Here is a 20,782-nt window from a genome sequence, read left to right on the forward strand (position 1 = left end):
GCTCATTGGAGGTTCAATTTGAAGGTGGGACCAATGTGTTGGCAAAAGTGCAGGTGAAGAGGGGCTCTCCTACCCTGCAGGTGGAGTGTAAATTAGGGCAGACTTTTGGGAGGGCCATCTGAATATACTGCATGTATTAATCTGGGTCCTTAGAGAAGCAGGTGCCAAGATAAATTAAGTATATGCAAAGATTTTATTAGAGGAAATGCCTGTGTGAAAGAAAACAGGAAGGGAGCCAGGGAAGGCTGGTAAAGTCGTCAGACTTGGATGCAAGTCTGACTCCCAGTGAAGCAGAGAACGTGGAGGCGTCCTAGACTGTCCTGCAGTCTAAGGCGAGTTCTCTCTCTCTCTCTCTTCTCCCTCAAATTATTCTCAGGCCTGGTTGCCTGGCTTCCCAGCCCACAGCATCTCAGCAGCAACAACCTAGAAAAGATGGGGGATTCTGTGGGCTGTTAGAGACTGGCACAGTGACACCCAGATATGACAAGAGGAGACAAAAATACCTGAAGTTGATGCAGCCCACATGACCCTGAGTCATCACGAAAAGACTAATCCCCTTGAGTATCTTCTGTTTAAGGAAGCAGGAGAATGTATAACATGGTTTAGAAAGATTTCTATCCAAAGTGGAAAAAGTAGAGATAGTTGTGGTGCTTGAGGAGTGAATTTTAGTTTTCTGGAAACGTCACCTATGCAGAGCTCTTCATTTCCCAAAGCTGCCTGATAAATCAGTTAGAGCTGGAAGGGACTGTGTCTCCATTTTACAAAGGAGAAAACTGAAACTCAAGAGAGGTTAAACCACTTCCGTGAGATCACATGGTAAGTGGCAATGGTGAGATTTGAACCAATGTCTTTTTTTTTTTTTAAGATTTATTTGTTATCTATTTAACTTATTTTTGGCTGTGTCGGGTCTTAGTTGTGCACCCAGGATCTTCATTGAGGCATGTGGGATCTTTTGTTGTGGCGCGTGGGCTGCTCTCTAGTTGTGGCCTGCGGGTTTTTCTCTTCTCTAGTTGTGGTGCGCAGGCTCTAGAGCGTGTGGGCTCTGTAGTTTGCAGCACGCAGCCTCTCTAGTTGAGGCGTGCGAGCTCAGTAGTTGTGGCAAATAAGCCACCAGGGAAGTCTGAACCCCATGTCTTTCTGATGCCAGATGTGGTAACACTGAGATGTACCACCCAGATCCCCACCTTCAAGGAAGGCGGCAGAGTGGCTTCCAGCTGTCAGCTCCTACAGGGTCAGCCTCAGCTGCAGAGAGCTGCCTTAATCAAAGTCAACTCCTTGGGACTTCCCTGGTGGCGCAGTGGTTAAGAATCTGCCTGCCAATGCAGGGGATACGGGTTCGAGCGCCGGTCCGGGAAGATTCCCACATGCTGCAAAGCAACTAAGCCCGCGAGCCACAACTACTGAGCCTGTGCTCTAGAGCCCGCGAGCCACAACTACTGAGCCTGTGCTCTAGAGCCTGTGAGCCACAAATACTGAGCCTACGCTCTAGAGCCCGCGAGCCACAACTACTGAGCCTGCATGCTGCAACACTGAAGCCAGCTCAACTACTGAGCCCATGAGCCGCAACTACTGAAGCCCGCGCACTCTAGGGCCCGAGTGCCACAACTACCGAGCCTGCGTGCCTAGAGCCCGTGCTCTGCAACAAGAGAAGCCGCTGCAATGAGAAGCCCATGCACGGCAACAAATAGACCCTGCTCACCACAACTAGAGAAAGCCCATGCAGCAATGAAGACCCAACACAGCCAAAAAAGAAAGAAAAGTCAACTCCTTTCCAGGGGAGCCCACATCAGTGACTGAGTGGAGTATGCGGCTAAAGGCCTGGCCATTTCAGTCCTATGTGGTCCACTCTGATCGCCTCTATTTGCCCCAGATCTCCCTGCCAGGTGGACCGATAATTTGTCAGGCTGCATCTCAATTCCGCTTCTTCCTCTGCCTTCCCTTCACAGGTACTTATCCCTAATAAACATCGTTTACAAACCCTGTCTCAGCAACTGCTTCCAGAGAACCCAGTCGGGAGCAGTCGAGGGAGCAAGTGACAAGATGGGGCTTAGAAGCTGGATCGCTTACCTTCCAACTGGCGATCAGTGGTGGTGTGTGGAACAGACAGCCCCTGGCACGGGGTGGTCTTCAACTGTTCAGACTTCCATGGAGTGAACTGGGAGGGTTTACGGGAAGGGGATGCACTAGGAGGAGTGAGGTAGCAGGTAGTTGATGAGCAGAGAAGAGCACCTATAAGCATAACTAGACTGTGGCTGTTGCTAAGACTTTGATGTTCTACAGAAAGACAATAAACAGCCGAGGGGCTTCCCTGGTGGCACAGTGGTTAAGAATCCGCCTGCTAATGCAGGGGACATGGGTTCAATCCCTGGTCCAGGAAGATCCCACGTGCCGTGGAGCAACTAAAGTCCGTGCGCCACAACTACTGAGCCCGCGAGCCACAACTACTGAAGCCTGTGCGCCTAGAGCCCGTGCTCCACAACGAGAAGCCACTGCATTGAGAAGCCCGCACACCACAACGAAGGGTAGCCCCCGCTCACCGCAGCTAGAGAAAGCCAGTGGGCAGCAACGAAGACCCAACACAGCCCCCCCCCGAAATATATATATATATATGATAATAATAATAAAATAAACAGCCGAGGACAAGTAACAGGTTCTTGCTCCAAGAGTGAAAGCCAAAGAGTCTCTTTGGTTGCAGACAAAGAAGTTCTCATCTCTTGTGGCAGGAGGGCAGATCAAGCCTGGGACTCAGAGTGTCCGAACTTCAAAGGGAGTTGAGCTCTCAACCAAGGCAGCGTGTTATGCTACCGTCAAGGCCCTGGTTGGGATCCTGACGATGGGATGGGGTCATCTGGGTGGTGCCCCCAAAGATGTTTCCACTTTGGGGGCCATTGTGAGTAATGCTACTATGACCATTCATATCTGAATACCTGTTTTCAGTTCTCTTGGGTGTATACCCAGAATTGGAATTGCTGGGACCATATGGTATTTCTGTGTTTCACTTTTTGAGCAAGTACCAAACTGGTTTCCAGAATGGCTTTACCATTTGACATTCCCACCGGCAATGTACGAGTTTGGTGGTATTTTCCTTTTCCTTGGGGAACCACCTTCCTCCTTGGGCCCATGTGGTTCAGGTGATGTTGACCCCACCCCTCCTGCCCAGCCATGTGCATCTAAGCAGGGTCTAGCCGACCAGCACACGCTAAAGAGATTGCTTCAAGAATGGGCATGTGCCCTGAGCCAGGCCAGTGAGATTCAACTCAATCTAGAACAAGCCCTGGACTGTTATCACTTGGACCAATAAATGCACCATCCTTTATTTATAAAGCCAGCTGAGTTGGTTTTCCCGTCACTCGTCACCAAGTGATCACTCTGTATCTTAAGATGTGCTTGTATAAAATCTCTGTCTGGGAGATTTGTCTCCTCTGTGCGTTTTACATTTATTGAGTGCCGACTTTATATTAGGTACATCTACAAGTCGATGCTGGAGTTGGGCTTGCTCCGAGAGGGCGAGACTGGATCAGTGAATGGTCAGAGCTGCGATCTTGCAGACAAAGGGGAACTTTCGGCTGCAGGTGTTATCATTCCATGACCTCAGAGCTGTGACGGGAAAAAGCAGAGACTCTGCGTGAAGGTCCATCCATCACAGTAAAAGTCACCCCGCCATCCCACCAGAGTAAAAGTCCTCTCCCGTAGGCCTGGTGTCTCCACTGGCATTCCTTTCTTGCAGATGCTTAATGAGGCTGCTGTCCAGCCTTACTCTCTCATAAGGCTAGTGTTGACTTGTCACTGTGGAGGAACAGGACAAGCCTCACCCAGAGGCTTGGCCCAGCTCTGGCTCCCAGGATAGCAAGTCGCTGTTCCATGCCTCCCTCCCGTAATCAGAAAAAGAAAAAGGAGCAAAGTAGGAATGGCAGCAGTTCAGCACTTGCATCTGGAGTAGATATAGGTTTGAAACCCAGCTCCATATCTGCTTGCTGGACAAACTTGAATACATCACTTAACTTCTCTGAGTCTTGATTTCTTCATCTGCAAAATGGAAATATTAATAGTTTTTACTTCTTAAGGTTGGTGTGAGCAGTGACGTTGTTGTTCACGATGATGGTGGTGATTGCTGATACCACATGCAAACCATTGCAGTCACTTTATGTCTCTTATCTTCTTTTTCCTTCACATCAACCCTGTGAGTTGTGTCATTAGCCCCATTTTGCAGATGAAGAATCTGAGGCACCAAGAGGTTAAGGCACTTACTTTGGGCTACACAGTTCATAAGTGGTTGAGCTGGGGTTCAGACAAGGACATTCAGCTCCAGAGTCCATGCTCTTACCACTGTGCTGTGTCAACTATATCTCCTTCAATGCTCAGAACAGCCCTGTGGGTAGCAACGATTATTAAACCCATTTTACAGAAGAGAAAAGGGAATCTCAGAGAGAATAAGTAATTGCCTGCAAGGGCACAGAACTAGAAAGCAACAGGGCCAGTACTTGTACCCATCTGGGTACTCTTTTCACTACTACACCTGGGCGCTCCTCCAGGCATCCCTTCGTTCTAATGTCCAGGAGCACGAGCCACCTCTGGTGCATTGGTGAGATGACATAAAAGCACCATCCTTTGGTCTCTATACAAGTTTCTTTTTTTCATGCTTCTATCTCTAATGTCTTTTCATCCAAATCACAGTTTGCATGTCAACAACGCACCATTAAACATTGTTTAAACTGGGCACATACCCTGAGAAAACCATCATTCAAAAAGAGTCACGTACCAAAATGTTCACTGCAGCTCTATTTACAGTAGCCCGGAGATGGAAACAACCTAAGTGTCCATCATCGGATGAATGGATAAAGAAGATGTGGCACATATATACAATGGAATATTACTCAGCCATAAAAAGAAACGAAATTGAGCTATTTGTAATGAGGTGGATAGACCTAGAGTCTGTCATACAGAGTGAAGTAAGTCAGAAAGAAAAAGACAAATACCGTATGCTAACACATATACATGGAATTCAAGAAAAAAAATGTCATGAAGAACCTAGGGGTAAGACAAGAATAAAGACACACACTTACTAGAGAATGGACTTGAGGCTATGGGGAGGGGGAAGGGTAAACTGTGACAAAGCGAGAGAGAGGCATGGACATATATACACTACCAAACGTAAGGTAGATAGCTAGTGGGAAGCAGCCGCATAGCACAGGGAGATCAGCTTGGTGCTTTGAGACCGCCTGGAGAGGTGGGATAGGGAGGGTGGGAGGGAGGGAGACGCAAGAGGGAAGAGATATGGGAACATATGTATATGTATAACTGATTCACTTTGTTATAAAGCAGAAACTAACACACCATTGTAAAGCAATTATAGTCTAATAAAGATGTAAAAAAAAAAGCTAAAAAAGAGAGAAAAACAAGAAAAAAAACAAACAAAAAATGCATCCACCATAGGGAACTGCCACGCCCCAAACACCCCACCCCCACCCCCCAGTGACCTCTGGTCACTCTCCAAGGTGTTGAATAATTCACAGTTTCCTGGCTACCCCTGGCACCTCCCCAGCACCCCTGCAAGAGCCCTGGTCTCGAGGGCACCCACCGCTGGTGGGTCGGTACCATATTTGCACGCAATCCTCCTCTTCTGGGTCCGCGTGGATGCCATCGTCCGGCTGGCTCCCATCCCAGTAGCTATAGTCATAGGATGAGCCGTCTGTCCATTCAAACTGCCCTTCCTGGGGGGTTGCACCCAGAGGAAAGGAAGCAAGCCAAGGAGAGAAAGGTCAGGCATTTGAGCCAGCTCCAGCTTGGGGTAACATTCTAATACCTCCATATCTAACAGTGCAGAAGCCCTCACTTTTATCTGATATACTATTATTAACCACCATTACTGAAACTGAGCAGGACCCTCCAGGGCCCTCCCAGGTACAAAAGCCCCTCCATGTCCCCTGCCTCTTGTTTGCAGAAAAGCTATAGTCTCCCAGACCTTCCCTGAGTCACAAAAAAAGCAGGCTCATACAGCTAATGATTAGGACACTAGAGTCACAGAATCTTTAGTTCCTTCCTGAAAGATATAGATCACAGTGTCCTATGTACATTCCTGAGTAGTTTTGCAGATATTATGACTGCCGCCAGAGGGAAAAAGCTAACTGCCTGATGACCAGACTGTAGCCATGACATAAGCTGCTCCGTCTTGAGCAGCACTGAATCTATGGCTAGCTCAGGGCCAAGAACTGGCCTCAAGGAAGTGAGAACAAACTGACCCTGGAGTTGAAGATTATGCTTAAAACCATCAAGATGATGCTGATCCAACCACCGCATGACCAGTTTCGAGGTGACTGTCGGAGCTGGCTGTGCTGTTCTGCTTGTAGCCCCCTGCCTGTGCACCCCTGAAACTCCCCTTTAAAACCTTTGTCTCCTAACCAGCAACTGGGAGATGGTTTGGGGGATGCGAGTCCGTCATCTCCCCAGGTTGCCGGCTTCTGGAATAAAGCATCTTTCTTGTTCTACCAACCCTGTCTCTCGAACATTGTCTTTTGAGCACTGAGCAGCCAACCTGGAGTGTGGTTCTGGCTCCGGCTGGTAACATTACAAGCCGCCGTTTGTTGAGGGCTTCTTATGTACCATGCCAGGTGTGCTTTACTCATTTTATCCTCACCATCCTGCAAAGCAGGCGTTGTCATCTCCATTTTACAGACGAGAAAACTGAGGCTCAGATTAGTCTACCTAAATTCACACAGTTAATAAAGCATTAGTGCTAGGATTCAAACCCGGGTCTGTCTGACTCCAGCACTCAAGACCCTAACTACCATATTGAAAAGAAAATGTTGTTTACCAGTGGGTGCGAGTCACCCTTCATCTCTTTTCTTTCTGTCCAAATAGTGTGTATTTTTCTTGCCTGCTGTGGAACTAGTCTGTCCAATTACAAGAAAAGTCTTGCTGGGAATTTGACAGGTGTTGCAATAAATGTGCAAATTAACTATGGAAAGAATTACTTCTTTGCAATGTCCTGGAACAAAAGTCATTTCTCCATTTATTCAAGTTTTTAGAGAAGTGTCTCCCAAAGCACTGATGATTTTGGAGGCCATGTCATGTAATGGACACTGCACGCTCCTTCTGGGAGAGACTAGAGCCTGGGATTCTAGCTCTGTCTACTTCCTAGCTCTGCAATCTGGACAAGTTACTTAACTTCTCTGAGCCTCAGTTTCCACAACTATAAAATAGAGCTAATATTTCCCTCAGAGAATTATTGAGAGAAGTGAATGAATTAAAAGCATTGAGAGACCTAGCTAGTGCCTGGCATGCGGTGCCTAGGCTTGAAAACTATAAAAAGAAGTCCTGGGCTTCCCTGGTGGCGCAGTGGTTGAGAGTCCGCCTGCCGATGCAGGGGACGCGGGTTTGTGCCCTGGTCCAGGAAGACCCCACATGCCGCGGAGCGGCTGGGCCCGTGGGCCATGGCCGTTGAGCCTGCGTGTCTGGAGCCTGTGCTCCGCGGCGGGGGAGGCCACAGCAGTGAGAGGCCCACGTACCGCAAAAAAGAAAACAAACAAACAAAAAAAACAAGTCCTTTTACTGTATCATTTGTTGTTATTATTCTTAGGTCTTGTTATACAAGTTCCTTAACTCTAAGTTAAGGAACTCATAAGCCAATTTTAAAGTTACTATTATAATGGGACATTTGGTTTTTTAATGTTACAACTTCTATACAAGTTTTTGCCAGATGAATTCTATTGATTTTTAAAAGTATCTATACTGAGTCTGGCCACTATTGATACTTCTGCTATTTTTTTTTTTTTAATATTTGTTTATTTGGCTGCACCAGGTCTTAGTTGTGGCACGCGGGATCTTCATTGCGGCATGCAGGATCTTTAGTTGGGGCATGCAGAATCTTTTAGCTGTGGCATGCAGGCTTTTAGTTGCAGCATACGTGCGGGATCTAGTTCCCTGAGCAGGGATGGAAACCCAGGCCCCCTTCATTGGGAGTGCGGAGTCTTAGCCACTGGACCACCAGGAAGTCCCACTTCTGCTACTTTGACAGCAACTTCAACCACCCTTAATGAGCTCTCACAGTGTGCTGAGCACAGGCTAAGCCCTTTATATACCTTGGCCCATTTACTTTTTACAATCAGGCACTATTATTGTCATCCCATTTTACAGCTGAGGAAACTGAAGCTCAGAGACGCAAAAAAAAAAAAAAAAAGTCCCAGTCACCTACCATCCAGTACGTGGCAGAACAGGAGCTGGAACTGGAACCCTATCTGAGGCAGGGCTGGAGGCATCCATGCAGGAGAGACGCTCAGGATACAACTTGTCCATGGAAAGTGTGGAGACCAAATCTCCAGGTGGAGTGTGCCGTGATATTGCCAGGTATGAGATCTGGCCCAAGCCAGCCTCTTTGGCCTTCTTCTCCACCGTTATTCCACTCACCCCTGCGCCACTCTGCGTCCCAGGCACACTAGTCTTTAATGTCCTTGAGTGTGCCGTGATCTCTCCCACCTCAGGACCTTTGCCCATGCTGCGCCCTCTACCTGGAATGCTCTTCCTCTGGCTGGTTCCTATTTATCCACTAGACGTTAGCTTAAATATCTCTGACCCAGGGAGGCTGTGGCAGCTGTAGACGTGCACTGCTCAGAGCTCCTTCAGGAGGACCAGCTGAGGGAGCATGGCTGACTGAAAGCCCCTTGGACCCAGCACTGTATTCACAGTGAGACTGTGCTTCCTCCACACTGTTCCCAGTTAGTGACTTAGCATGTCAGGGGTATTAGTGCTGGCTTCCTCCTGCCCAAGGTGGGACTCCTGGAATGGGCATCCTTTGCCTGGGGACACCCCACTGGCTTAGCTAAGACTTTCCAGGGTGAGCTGCGGTCTAAGGCTCTCCCCACTCAGCCGTTCCCTCCCCCTCTTCTTTCACTGGGCTCAGACCCACATCATGGCCTGAAGGTCTTCCCTGCCTCTTCAACCCTCCTGTCTTTTTTCCTTCGCCAATGTTTTCCCTCAAAAGCCTCTTACCCATCCAATCACGTTTTTGTGTCTGCTTTTTGGAGAACCCAAACCTAAACAGAGGCCGTCCCTGGCCATCCAACATGTTCCCATAATACCCTCTTTCACAACAATTATCATATTCTAACTGAGGCATCCTCGTGTCTGATCTTTCTGTGTGCTGGGCACATAGCCGTGACCTGGCACCCAGGTTCCATGTGAAAGGCTGGTTAAATCAAAATGGAATCTTGGCTGGAACTTCCAAAAGGGCTTGACGGTCAGCACTTCCTCACCTGCCTGTGATCGTGAAGCCCTGTCCAGATGTCAGCTGGGATCCCAGGAACACAGCTGTTCACGAGGTCATACACAAAGACATTCTCCTCCCAGCTGCGAAGGTAAGAAACCCGGTAGCCTGTTACTCATCGCCTCTTGCCATAGGATTGAGTTGAAAATGGACAGAAGTCTTCGTTAGCCCTCCCAGACCAAAGAAAATAGAGGATGTGATGCGGTCCTGCTTTCTCTTTTTCCTTTTTAAACTAAGGCACGCATGTGGGCTGTCCTCTCAGGGGCATCTCTGGATTTGGTCCAAAGCAGGACTCAGCACACACTGTTACTCATCCTAGAAATGTAAAAACACTAGCAAACAAGGTGGATTACATCGAAGACACAAAGAAAGGAGCTGACTTTGCATTGTACACGTCAAATAACGAAAATCTCCACTGGATGTTTTTGGTCTTTCTCAAAAGCCCTCCTTACGGCGCCAGTCCTTACATAGCCTCCTCTCTCCTAATCCTTTCTCACAGAACATCTTCAAAATCTTTTGTTTTGCTGGAAAATTCAGCTCGAGGCCTGAACCTGCATAGACGACTCAGCAAAACCAAATCCTGCAATTATCAGTCCACCCTCTTCAGCAGGTATCTTAGGCCATTCAGGCTGCTACAACAAAATACCACATACTGGGTAGCTTATGAACTACAGGAATTTATTTCTCACAGTTCTGGAGGCTGGGAAGTGAAAAATCAGGGTGCCAGCATGGTCAGGTGAGGGCCCCTTCTGGGTGCAGACTTCTTGCTGTGCCCCCATATCGCAGAAGGGGGCAGGGGAGCTCTGTGGGGCCTCTTTTATAAGGGCACTAACCTTATTCATCAGGGCTTCACCCTCAGAACTTAAGCATTTTCCCAAGGCCCCATCTCCTAATACCATCACATTGGGCATTAGGATTTCAACATATGAATCTTGGGGGGCACACAAACATTCAAACCATAGCAGAAGGCATTGGTGTCTTCTTGGGGGATTCTCACCTCCTATTTTAAAGAGCTTATAAAGTAATTCACCCAACAAAAGAAATTGATGGAGGACCCTGGAGGCAGTCTGCTGCCAAAAACAACAGAGAAATAGGGATGGATGAATGGATAGATAGATAGATAGATAGGAACACAGCGATTTTTTTCTTCAGGTCATTAAAATGTTTCTTGAGCACTGATTTCATGCCAGGTACTATGCCGGATGTTTTATATACATGAACTCATTTCATCCTCACATCAAGCAGGCACAGCGGCAGATGCTACAGGTTACCTGCCTCACAGTCATTCCTAATCCTTTTGCCCATTGCCTACAACCAAATTTAGGAAGGCCAGATTTCACTTTCTCAGCCTCCTTTGCAGCTAACATTGGCCATCGGACCAAGTTCAGCCAATTAGATGTATGGGGGAATTGGTAGAGGACGTCTTGGAAACATTCTCCTCCCCTATAAATGGAGAGTGGTGTGTGGAAAAGGTCCCAGTTTCCACCACTGCCTCCCTTCCTGGGGTTGTAGCTGTGTGTGGACATGATACTTGGAGCTGCTGCATTGGAGGCCCTGGAGGGGGGGGGGGGGGGCAAGGTAACCACTCACCTAGTGCCCCAATATCCATGAACCTGGGGAGTGTCATTTGCAGAGATGAGAAGGGTGGGCAAGGGATGTGACAGAAAACGAACAACTAACAGGCACAGTTCACTCAGGCAGCTCACAGACCCAGAGGGACAGATCCCACTGGACAAGGGATTCCACATTTTTGGCTTCCACATGACACTAAAAGGTGAACATTGGTGTGTTGAAGAAGTCATTACGTAGTAATAATAATCAGCCCCAGACCTAACAAACACCTAACCAATAACTCACTTCAAAACAGGACTATGGGGCTTCCCTGGTGGCGCAGTGGTTGAGAGTCCGCCTGCTGATGCAGGGGACGCGGGTTCGTGCCCCGGTCCAGGAAGATCCCACATACCGCGGAGCAGCTGGGCCCGTGAGCCATGGCCACTGAGCCTGCGCGCCCGGAGCCTGTGCTCCGCAACGGGAGAGGCCACAACAGTGAGAGGCCTGCGTACCGCAAAACAAAACAAAACAAAACAAAACAAAACACAGGACTATGTTGAGGTACCCTTTACGTTACAACGGTGTATATCTGCTCCCATTGGCGTCTTCTAAATCTGGGGTCTCCAACCCCCGGGCCGTGGACCAGTAGCAGTCCGCTGCCTGTTAGGAACCGGGCTGCACAGCAGGAGGTGAGCGGCGGGCCAGCGAGCAAAGCTTCATCTGCCGCTTCCCATCGCCCGCATTACCGCCCGAACCATCACCCCCGCAACCCCCGCCCTGGTCCGCGGAAAAATCATCTTCCACGAAACTGGTCCCTGGTGCCAAAAAGGTTGGAGACACTGTTCTAAATGACCGCTCTCTACAGGCTGCCACCTTGTCTAGAACACCCACCAATAGATTTCCTTTTGCTTGAGACGCTGGTGGCAAGTCAAAGCACACAGAGCCACTCTCCTTAATTTTGTGTTTGTGGAAGACATTCTTGATCCATCCCAGAAGCACCCAGAATTCTGGCTCTCAGAATCCTTCTCAACGCAGTGCTCTAGGCAGTCACATGCTGGGCATTGCTAAACACATACTGTTATGAACTGAATGTCAGTCCCCTGCCCCCACAATTCATATGTTGAAATCCTAACCCCTAATGTGATGGTGTTAGGAGGTGGGGCCCTTGGGGGTGATTAGTTCATGAAAGTGGAGCCCTGTGAATGGGACTAACGCCCTTATAAAAGAGGCCCCAGAGAGATCCCTTGCCGCTTCTGCCATGTGAGGACTCAGCACGAAGATGACCATCTGTAAGCCAGGGAGTGAGCCCTCACCAGAACCTGACGGTGACGGAGCCCTGATCTTGGACTCCAGCCTCTAGAACGGTGAGAAATGGATTTCTATTGTCTATCAGCCGCCCGGTCTGTGATATTTTTGTTATAGCAGCCTAAACGGACGAAGACAGATGTTATTAGAGGCAATGGAAAGGAAACAGGGCGGGTGAGTCAAGGCTTACTTGCCCTCCGAAAGATGATCTGACGTGCGCACGCTAAGTAAGCACTGACCTCTTGAGACACTCGTAATTATAATTAATAAAAAGAATAACAGCTCCCACCACGGAGCATTGAGTTACCCGAGCACTTGTGTAAGAACTTCAGATCCATTTTTATCTCCTCTAAAGCCCCTCAACCTTAAAGTCAGTGTGACTACTTCTATTTCCCAGCTGAGGACTCTGGCTCAGAGAGTTTATGGGACTTGGGCGAGGTCGCCCAGGTGGGAAGTGGTGGAGTGGGGACTAGCTTAGGGCTGACTGACTCTAATGCCCTCAATCAATGCACATAACATTGCACAGGTTTCTTCCTTTAGAACATCTGCTGCCCCCATTCCCTAAGCTTCCCAAGCCTTCAAGATCTTGATCCAGGACTAGTTCTTCCAGGAAACCTTCCATGAGCACCCTCTATCCAATTCTTGCCCACCTGTAGCACAAAGTTTCCATGCTCCCCAGGGCAGGCTGGTTGGTTTAGTTTTCTATTTCTGATGGGCTGGTCTCCCCAAAGAGAGAGACCAACACGGACCCACACGACGTCTTTTTTCTATTTGACATCTTATCTCACACCATCACCAGGCTCTACTCAGTGCCGATGTTCCAAGACAGTGTGTTCTGTCTAATATCAGAGTGGTAGATTTCTGGGGACAAAGTGCTCTCCAGTCCAATGGGTCTTTGCCATTGGTCCTACCCAGTGAGGCACTGGCATCCCCAAGTGCCCCTCTCATGTGCAATTTGGGGTGTCCTACAGCAACTGCTGAACATGCATGGTGAGCGGTCATCTGGGGGAGTGGCTGCCCAGCCATTTTAGCACTAGTGCCATCTTTGTTCAGCGGCACCTGCTCAGGAAACTATTTCAATAGTTTATTGCATTTTCCCCATATCTGTTCAAAATAACTGGGACATAGAAAGGCCCAAGGTGCTACTGCAAGTAGTAAGCAGAGATCAAATAAACTTAATTCAATTCAACCGTCACTTGAAGCAAAGATGGAAATTATTAGGTAAGCTGAAAGTATGAAAACCTTACGCTTTAATCAGTTGCTCGATGAACATAAGTTGATAGCGTGCTTAATTATGAAGGAAAAGAACAAAATTACAAAGCATGAAAAAATGCCAGAATTAGAAAATTGGATTGTGTCTCAAAGACAAGATGTAATTAGAGATTTTATAATATTGTCTGGCTTTATGGGAACTGAACTTATAACAGATGAATGCGTTGTGCAAATTCAACTTTTCTACATGTTTTTGGGAAAGTATTCTATTATATACCAAAGTGGAAAACTACCTGTATACGAGAGGAAATGCTGGTATAACATTTGGGAAACATTAGTATAAGAGAGAAAAAGAGGGATGTCAGGACTGGAGAAGAGAGGAAGGAGGTAAGTTTAGGAAGAAAGGAACAGGATCTGGGTCAGCGGCTGTTGGAAAACCCCTGCATTTGCCTGGAATCCTTTCTAATGCCTATTAGACCAAGTGATAGATTACAAGCACCATGAGGCAGGCTGAGCCGTCCTTCCTGCGGACTGGCCAAAGGGAAATCTTCATTTGGAATCACTTTTAAATTTACTGTTTATTACATATATTTCATCTTCCTCTACAGGTTGGTTACTTTTGAGAACTTATTTTATCCATCTCTATAAATGCCAGTCACGTGCTGTGCTCTGTATCACAGGGGATTTGACCCCCGAAGATCGCCTTTCCCAGGCTTCCACGTCAGCTGCCCTCCATGTGACGGGAGGCACTGATGGGAAGGATGGGAGGGAGAGAGAAGCCAGGGTGTATCTTTCCCTCTCTGCCTGGGGAGGTGCTGGCAGGGGCTGCCTGCCTTCTGTGGCTCTAGCTCCCATAGGACTGGCCCGCCCTCCAGTTAGGGGTGGAGTTGGCTTCCTGCTAGTGTTAATCTCTAGATACACTACTGCTTCTTTAAGTTCTCAGAGCCCATCACTTGTGTATGTACGAAATTCTCTCTGTGTTAAATGTTTGTAGTGCTTCCTGTTTTCCTGGTCAGACCCTGACTACCTCACTATATTCTTCAGCACCACCAAGGATGCAGTAGGTGCTCAATAAATCTGCTGGATGAGTTGATGCAAGGATTCAAGACTTCTTTGGAAACAAAGATTGAGGACCCCTTCCCCACTCTTAACAAAACTCTGTGACTGGAAAGCATAAAGAACCAACCGTCATTGTAACTTCAAGTCTCTGAGATTCTTGAAAAATGAGGTAAGATTGTAAATTTGTAGTTTAGTGGCAATGGAACACATCACCGCTGGCTTCAAAGAACCCACGAATCAGCAAGGAAGACAGATGTGAAAAGAAGTCACTAAAGTGATGAAGAAAGTGCTCCTGAGAGGTGGGTGGTGAGTGCAGTCAGGTGCCATTGAGTCAGGGGCGACTTCGGTGGAAAGATGGCAGAACTGTCTGGAAGGTTAAGGAAGTGTCTCCCTGGAGGAGAAGATAGGGATGGGAATTCCCAGTGGAGGGAACAGAATGTGCAAAGTATGCAGGCGTAAATGGGCTGGACCACTTTGGAGAACTTCGAGATGGTGAGCATGGCTGGGGTTTAGGAGGCATGGAGGAACACTGAAGGAGGCCTTGGTGGCTGGGCTATGGAACCCAACTGCTCAGGTTCAAATCCCAGCTCCACCACTTTATAGCGAGTTACCTTCTTTGAGCCTCAGGTTCCGTATCTGTGAAATGAGGATACTTACCTAATATGGTTTGCGGGAACTTGATGCTTATAAACTCTTAGCAAATAAATATCAGTTATTATGTCTCATGTTATGTTCTTTACATACATATTATGTGAGTTATATCATAGGGTCAAAGCCCCTGTGATACAGAACAGGGCACAGCACAAGGTCGGCACTTATAAAAATGGACCTTCCAGCCTGCTGTTTGCTACCCTTGCTAAATACTTTGTCCTCTACTGCCAAGGCCAGTTTCAATGAGAAATTGGGCTGAATAAAAGCTGCAATTACCAAAGAGGAACACCAGTGGGACACACCATTCCCCACACCCCTTTCCAGAGGGGGTGTTTGGTTGGGCTACAGAGGACAGAGGAGTCCACTCACCTGTGGATGGAGGCCAGTTTGGCGGACTGCCTGCCGATGGAGAACTCAGAGCAGTAGAAGTCAGCCTCAGCCCAGGTCTTATTGAGAGGGAAAAATCTATAGCAGTGGCCTTTGAACTCCATCCAGAACAGTGGGCACAGGGAAGCCTGGGGCAGCTCTGGCATGGCTGGGGGCAGAGAGAATACGGGTTGGGAAGAAGCTTGGCCGTGCAAACGTTGATGCTATGACATCTTTTTAAGAATGAAAGTAAAAAGTGTCGCCTTATGATTAACGCATACCTAAAGTTTACAAAATAATAAAAGTAATATGTGCTCATTATAGAATCCTTGGAAAACGTTACTACATTAGAGTGTTTTTCTTCTTGTCATGTTGAATGCAAAGATTTTTTTAAAAATGCAATTGCGATTTTATTGACCATACACCCCTGTCAGTATTCTGATTTCTAAAAATTAAGAGTATAAGCATTTCCCCTCATGTCATTATAAATTTTTGTAAACGTTGTTTCAAATAGCTCTTTAATATTCCCTAGTGGCCCCCCTAGAGTTTATTTAATCATTCCCCAATTTTGGGATAATTAGATTGTTTTCTCTTTTTAAAAAACAATTAGAAATAACCCTGAGATGAAAAGCCTTGCGCATAAAGCTTTTGCAGCATTTCTGATGATTTTCTGGGGATAGATTTTTAAGGCTTTGATACAATTTGCTAAATTACCTCCTGAAAGCAATTTATACTCCCACGGTGATGTCTGAGAGTGCCCATCGCACAGCGCCCTTGCCTGCACTGAGTGTTACCACTTTAATGGCAATCTTTGCAAATTTTATAAGCAAAAAAATGGCATCTTATTTCAATCTGCACTTCTGGGCTGTCTGGCCAAGGTGTATATTTCCCTACTGTAGTCAAGACTACTTATATCTTTAGCCCGTGGAACTACTGGGGTTCAGGATGCGTTCTTAATTCTGAAAAGGGACAAACAAAAACCCCATGTTTGAGACACTAAAGTTCTCCAAGGTCTCAGCCCCTCTGGAGACCTCTTAGCATATACTTTTTTTGGAAACCACGATTGAAGATGACTGACTGGGGGAGAAAGGCATGCTGAGAACCTGCCTGGAACTCAGCTGGGTGGCTCATCTGTGACAGCAGGCACCGGGCAGTGGTGAACTTGTTAGACTGGGATCCAGAAGCCCGGGTCCCAGCTCCAGCTCTGCGCCTGACATGCCATGTGATGCTGGTACATTCCTTCCCTTCTCAGCTGTCCGACTAGAAGATCTTTGGGGTCCCTTTTGTGATGCCCAGGGGTGTGAAATCTTGCCTTCAAAGCCACTGTAATAGCTGGCTGGGCTCATGAATAAGGAAGTAGTGGACCACCTTTACTGAGCATTTATGATGTGTCAAGCACGTAGAGGGAAGCTGAGACTTAGACAGGTTAAGTGACTTGCCCAAGATCATCCTGCTGGTAGTAGGCAGAGTAGGGATTTGAACCCAGCCCTCCTGACACCAAAGTCTTTGATTTTAAAATGCACATGATACTTCATCATGGGAAACCAATAGGGCTGAGCATGGTTGATCATGTGTTAGCCCCTACTTCGTCAGGTTGCTAGGCCAACTAATTGGGTCAAATAAAGTCACCGAGTGCTTGGCATGTATACATGCTCCGTAATAGTGTGATTATTAACGATTAGCTCAGGGTTTCATCACTGAGGTTAATGGGCTTCAGGGGTCCAGTGAATCCCTCGAAATTAAATGCAAAATCAGAAGTCTGTATGCAGGTATGTGTACACACGCATCTATATGAATTTTTCTGGGGAAGGAACGGGACAGTTGCTTTAGTCACTAGAGCTATGCTGGGACTTCCCTGGTGGTCCAGTGGTTGAGAATCCGCCTTCCAATGCAGGGGATGAGGGTTTGATCCCTGGTCGGGGAACTAAGATCCCACATGCCGCGGGGCAACTAAGCCCGCGTGCCACAACGAAAGATCCCGCGTGCCGCAATGAAGATCCCGCGTACCGCAACTAAGACCTGAGGCAGCCAAATAAATAAATAGATAGAATTTACTTTAAATCAATAAATAAAGCTTTTAAAAAAAATAGAGCTATGCTAAGCAGGCAGCTTCCATCTGGGCTACCTGTCCCTGATAAGAACCATTGGGCTTTCCTGTTTGATCAGAACCAGCCCTTCCCCCATCTTAGGCAGCTGCGCTGGTCAGTCCCGCCTTGTCCCACCTCTCCCCACCAGTCCCGGCCAACCGTCTTTCAGTGTTTGCCAGTATCCAAACTGGAGCCAGCTGGTTCGGAATTGGCTCTCTTAACCCTCCCTTACATGGCAAAGGGAGAGAACTCTTGCTTATGGAGTTAGGGGGCTCAGGACCTCGGCCCTTCCCTGTTCCCTGCCCCTCCCCGGACTTCGGTCTCCTCCTTTCTCAGTTGAGAGCATTGGTCTAGGAGGATATCGCCTCGATGCTGAGAGGGCTGAAGGACCCCTTGTGATGCTGGGCATTGCTGAGCTCCCTGTGGGGACTTTTGCCCATTCCTTCCACACAAAGAGATTCGGCTGGATCATTCCCAGGGGTCTGCTTTTGGAGCAGTTCCCCCTTTGCATGGATGAGAAGCAGCAAATCATTTCCATCTGCTTTCCACCCATCACTTGTAACCCAGGACACTCATTGGTGAGAACGTGGCCACGTCTGTCAGGTGTTGGCTGGAATAGTTAGCCCAAGAGTATGATACTTGCTGGTGCCAAACCACTTTCCCCACTCTCACCCATCCTATAATTATCTTGCACCCTAACTATTCATATTAGAGATGGAAGTAGGGGATGTAACCACCCCAGTTTGCCCAGGACTGTCCCAGTTCTAAATCTGAAAATGCCACATCCCAGGCCCCCCTAAGTCGATCACCCTGGAGCACTGGTTCTCAACCAGGGGTGATTTTGATTCTCAGGGGACATTAAACAATGCCTAGAGACATTCTTGGTTGTCAAAAATAGAAGTGGTGGTGCTATTAGCATCCAACGGGTAGAAGCCAGAAATGCTGCTAAACGTCCTACAATGACCAGGACAGCCCCACAGCGAAGGGTTTTCTAACCCCACATGTCAATAGAATCCTCGCCCTAGATGGAAGGCAGAACTCCAAAATGTAAAATAACCCCACAGGGCAGCACCACAAAACATCACAGCAAACGTCCACATGTCTCAGCCTATCTGTAGTTTCTTTAACAAAAATTAAGCCACACAACCGATTAGAAGTAGAGTTTGTGTTATTTTTCTAATTTTGGAGTTAAAATATATAACTGTTATAAACCCATGGCTTAAAAGCCCCGGGGCATTGCTAGAACTCTGTGTTTAAATTTAATGGTACAGACTTCACCAAAGGATGCTGCAGAGGCGAAGTCTTGCATTTCCTCCCTGAGTTTGGGATGAAGCTGACAAACTTCTTCATCATCTCTCTGACAGAGGGAGGACCGCCCCCTCCCCACTCGGCGCATCCTTTCCTGTAAGGTGGGACTCTTCACGGGTCTCCTCTCTGTGAGAGGGTCCAAGTCTCATCACTCCCTCCCCGGTGTGGATGTGAAGCCCGAGCTTCTGTATTAGGGAGGCTGACACCGCACCCAGCGCTCTGCCGCGCGTGTGCCCACTGCTTTGGTTTCCATCTCTAACTTTGTTTCCCGCCCCTGGTCGCCCTCCTCACTTTCTTGGAAGCCCAGCTTAATTTTCAAAGGATGTTTGTAAAGTTTATCTGTATTTCTGGATGTCTATAGTGGAGACGTTTTCTGTTCTCTAATTTACCATAAGGTCTGATCTGGAAGTTTCCACCCTCGTTGTCCTCTATCTCTTTTTCTTTTCCTTCACTTAAAAAAAATAATAAACTTTTTATTTTCGAATAAATTTAGATTTACAGAAAAGTTGCAAAAATATTATACAGAGTCCCTGAATAAACTTCATCCAGTTTCCCCTGATGTAAACTTCCCACAGTACATTTGTCATAACTAAGAAATTAATAAATTTAATAAATTAATTAATAATTAATAAAATTAATAAATTTATTCTTCAGTAAACTACAGGCTTTATTCAGATTTCACCAGTTTTTTCTTTTTCTGTTCCCAAGATCCAACCTAGGATACCCCATTACATTTGCTCTACCTTTGTGATTTATTTGATATCAAATATTATAGTATAGCTGTCTTGATTAAAGCTACTGCTCCTTTCTTTCCCCAGAAAAATGCACAGTGTACACACATACACAGACACACACACACACGGCATACGAGATCTTAGTTCCAGACCAGGGATCGAACCCGTGTCCCTGCAGTGGAAGCGTGGAGTCTTAACCACTGGACCACCCAGGAAGTCCCATACACACACAGTTTTGATTAGACAAAACTGACAAGAATTGGCTGGAACTGACCAGAATTGTCTAGCATTGTTGGATATTTGCCCCAAATCATCTTTACCTCCTCTCTTTCCCTCTACGCACATCGAATCAATTTTTAAGTCTTGTTTATTCCATCTCCCAGCACCTTTCCAATTCCCTTCTTTCTTCCTTTTCTTCCCTCCTCCCTTCCTTCCTTTCTTCTTTCCTTCCTGTCTTCCTCCCTCCCTCCCTCTCCCTCCCCGACTTCTGTCTCTGTCGCTTTCCCTTCCACATTCTTCCTCCCCCCTCGTCTCTCACAGAGACCTCCTCAATTGGCTGTTCTTCCTGCCTTATCTCACCTTCCAAATCCAGAGGGATCCTTCCAACACCCTGATCTCATCTCACCGAAGCCCTCCAGGAGTGCCCATCACCCTCGGGAACAGGGCTCCCACCTGCCCCTGCAGCTTATCCCCTGTCGCTCACAACATGCTCCAGATTTGCTTCAGCTCTTGCCATTTCTCAAAGTGTGTCCAGATCTTTGCAGATACTTCCCTTGGCCTGTCTTCGGCCAATTCGAGTTTCTTCTTTGAGTCTCAGCCACGTGGTGGCTTCTTTAGGGAAGACTAGGTAGGAGCCTCTCTAAGAGCTCCTAGAGCCCCTCATCCCTCCTTTCACACATCCCCGTGAATTCTTGTTCAGTCTGGCCTCCCCCTGCACAAGGTCTGCCGTGATCATCTCTCTCCCCAGTGCCTGGCACATAGTAGATGTGCAATAACTAGTTTTGAATGACTAAATGCATGCTAGGAAATCAAATGCTGCTTCTTGGGGTCAACTGCCCCTTTTGGGGGACAGTGGTGAGAACGGTGTGGGCACCGCCCATGTGCCCTGATGCCTCCAACCTGGTGTATCTTGACTCTAGGATGGCGTGCCTGGACTTTTCTAAGTCAGCACTGAAGGCAGTTGACCGACCCTGTTTTTCCAGATTACTTAGCACAATGACTGCTGTTTGGAGCAATACCAGCATCACCAG

The 20,782-nt window shown here is 47.4% G+C and overlaps 1 protein-coding gene across 2 annotated transcripts in view; it reads right to left on the reverse strand.

Annotated features, from left to right (window-relative positions):
• Positions 1 to 2,712: 2,712 nt before the first annotated feature.
• LOC132438038 (synaptotagmin-17) overlaps positions 2,713 to 20,782 on the reverse strand; it is a 117,066-nt gene continuing 98,996 nt past the window's right edge. For both annotated transcript variants that reach the window (XM_060031822.1, XM_060031823.1), the window contains exons 8-11: positions 15,407 to 15,572; positions 9,249 to 9,342; positions 5,579 to 5,711; positions 2,713 to 3,597 (exon numbers count right to left, since the gene is read on the reverse strand). In XM_060031822.1, the coding sequence (XP_059887805.1) occupies positions 3,518 to 3,597; positions 5,579 to 5,711; positions 9,249 to 9,342; positions 15,407 to 15,572 (473 nt within the window). In that variant the 3' untranslated portion in view covers positions 2,713 to 3,517. The remainder of the gene's footprint in view (positions 3,598 to 5,578; positions 5,712 to 9,248; positions 9,343 to 15,406; positions 15,573 to 20,782) is intronic.

The sequence above is a fragment of the Delphinus delphis genome, chromosome 15, assembly GCF_949987515.2.
Source record: "Delphinus delphis chromosome 15, mDelDel1.2, whole genome shotgun sequence".
NCBI classification, from domain to species: Eukaryota; Metazoa; Chordata; class Mammalia; order Artiodactyla; family Delphinidae; genus Delphinus; species Delphinus delphis.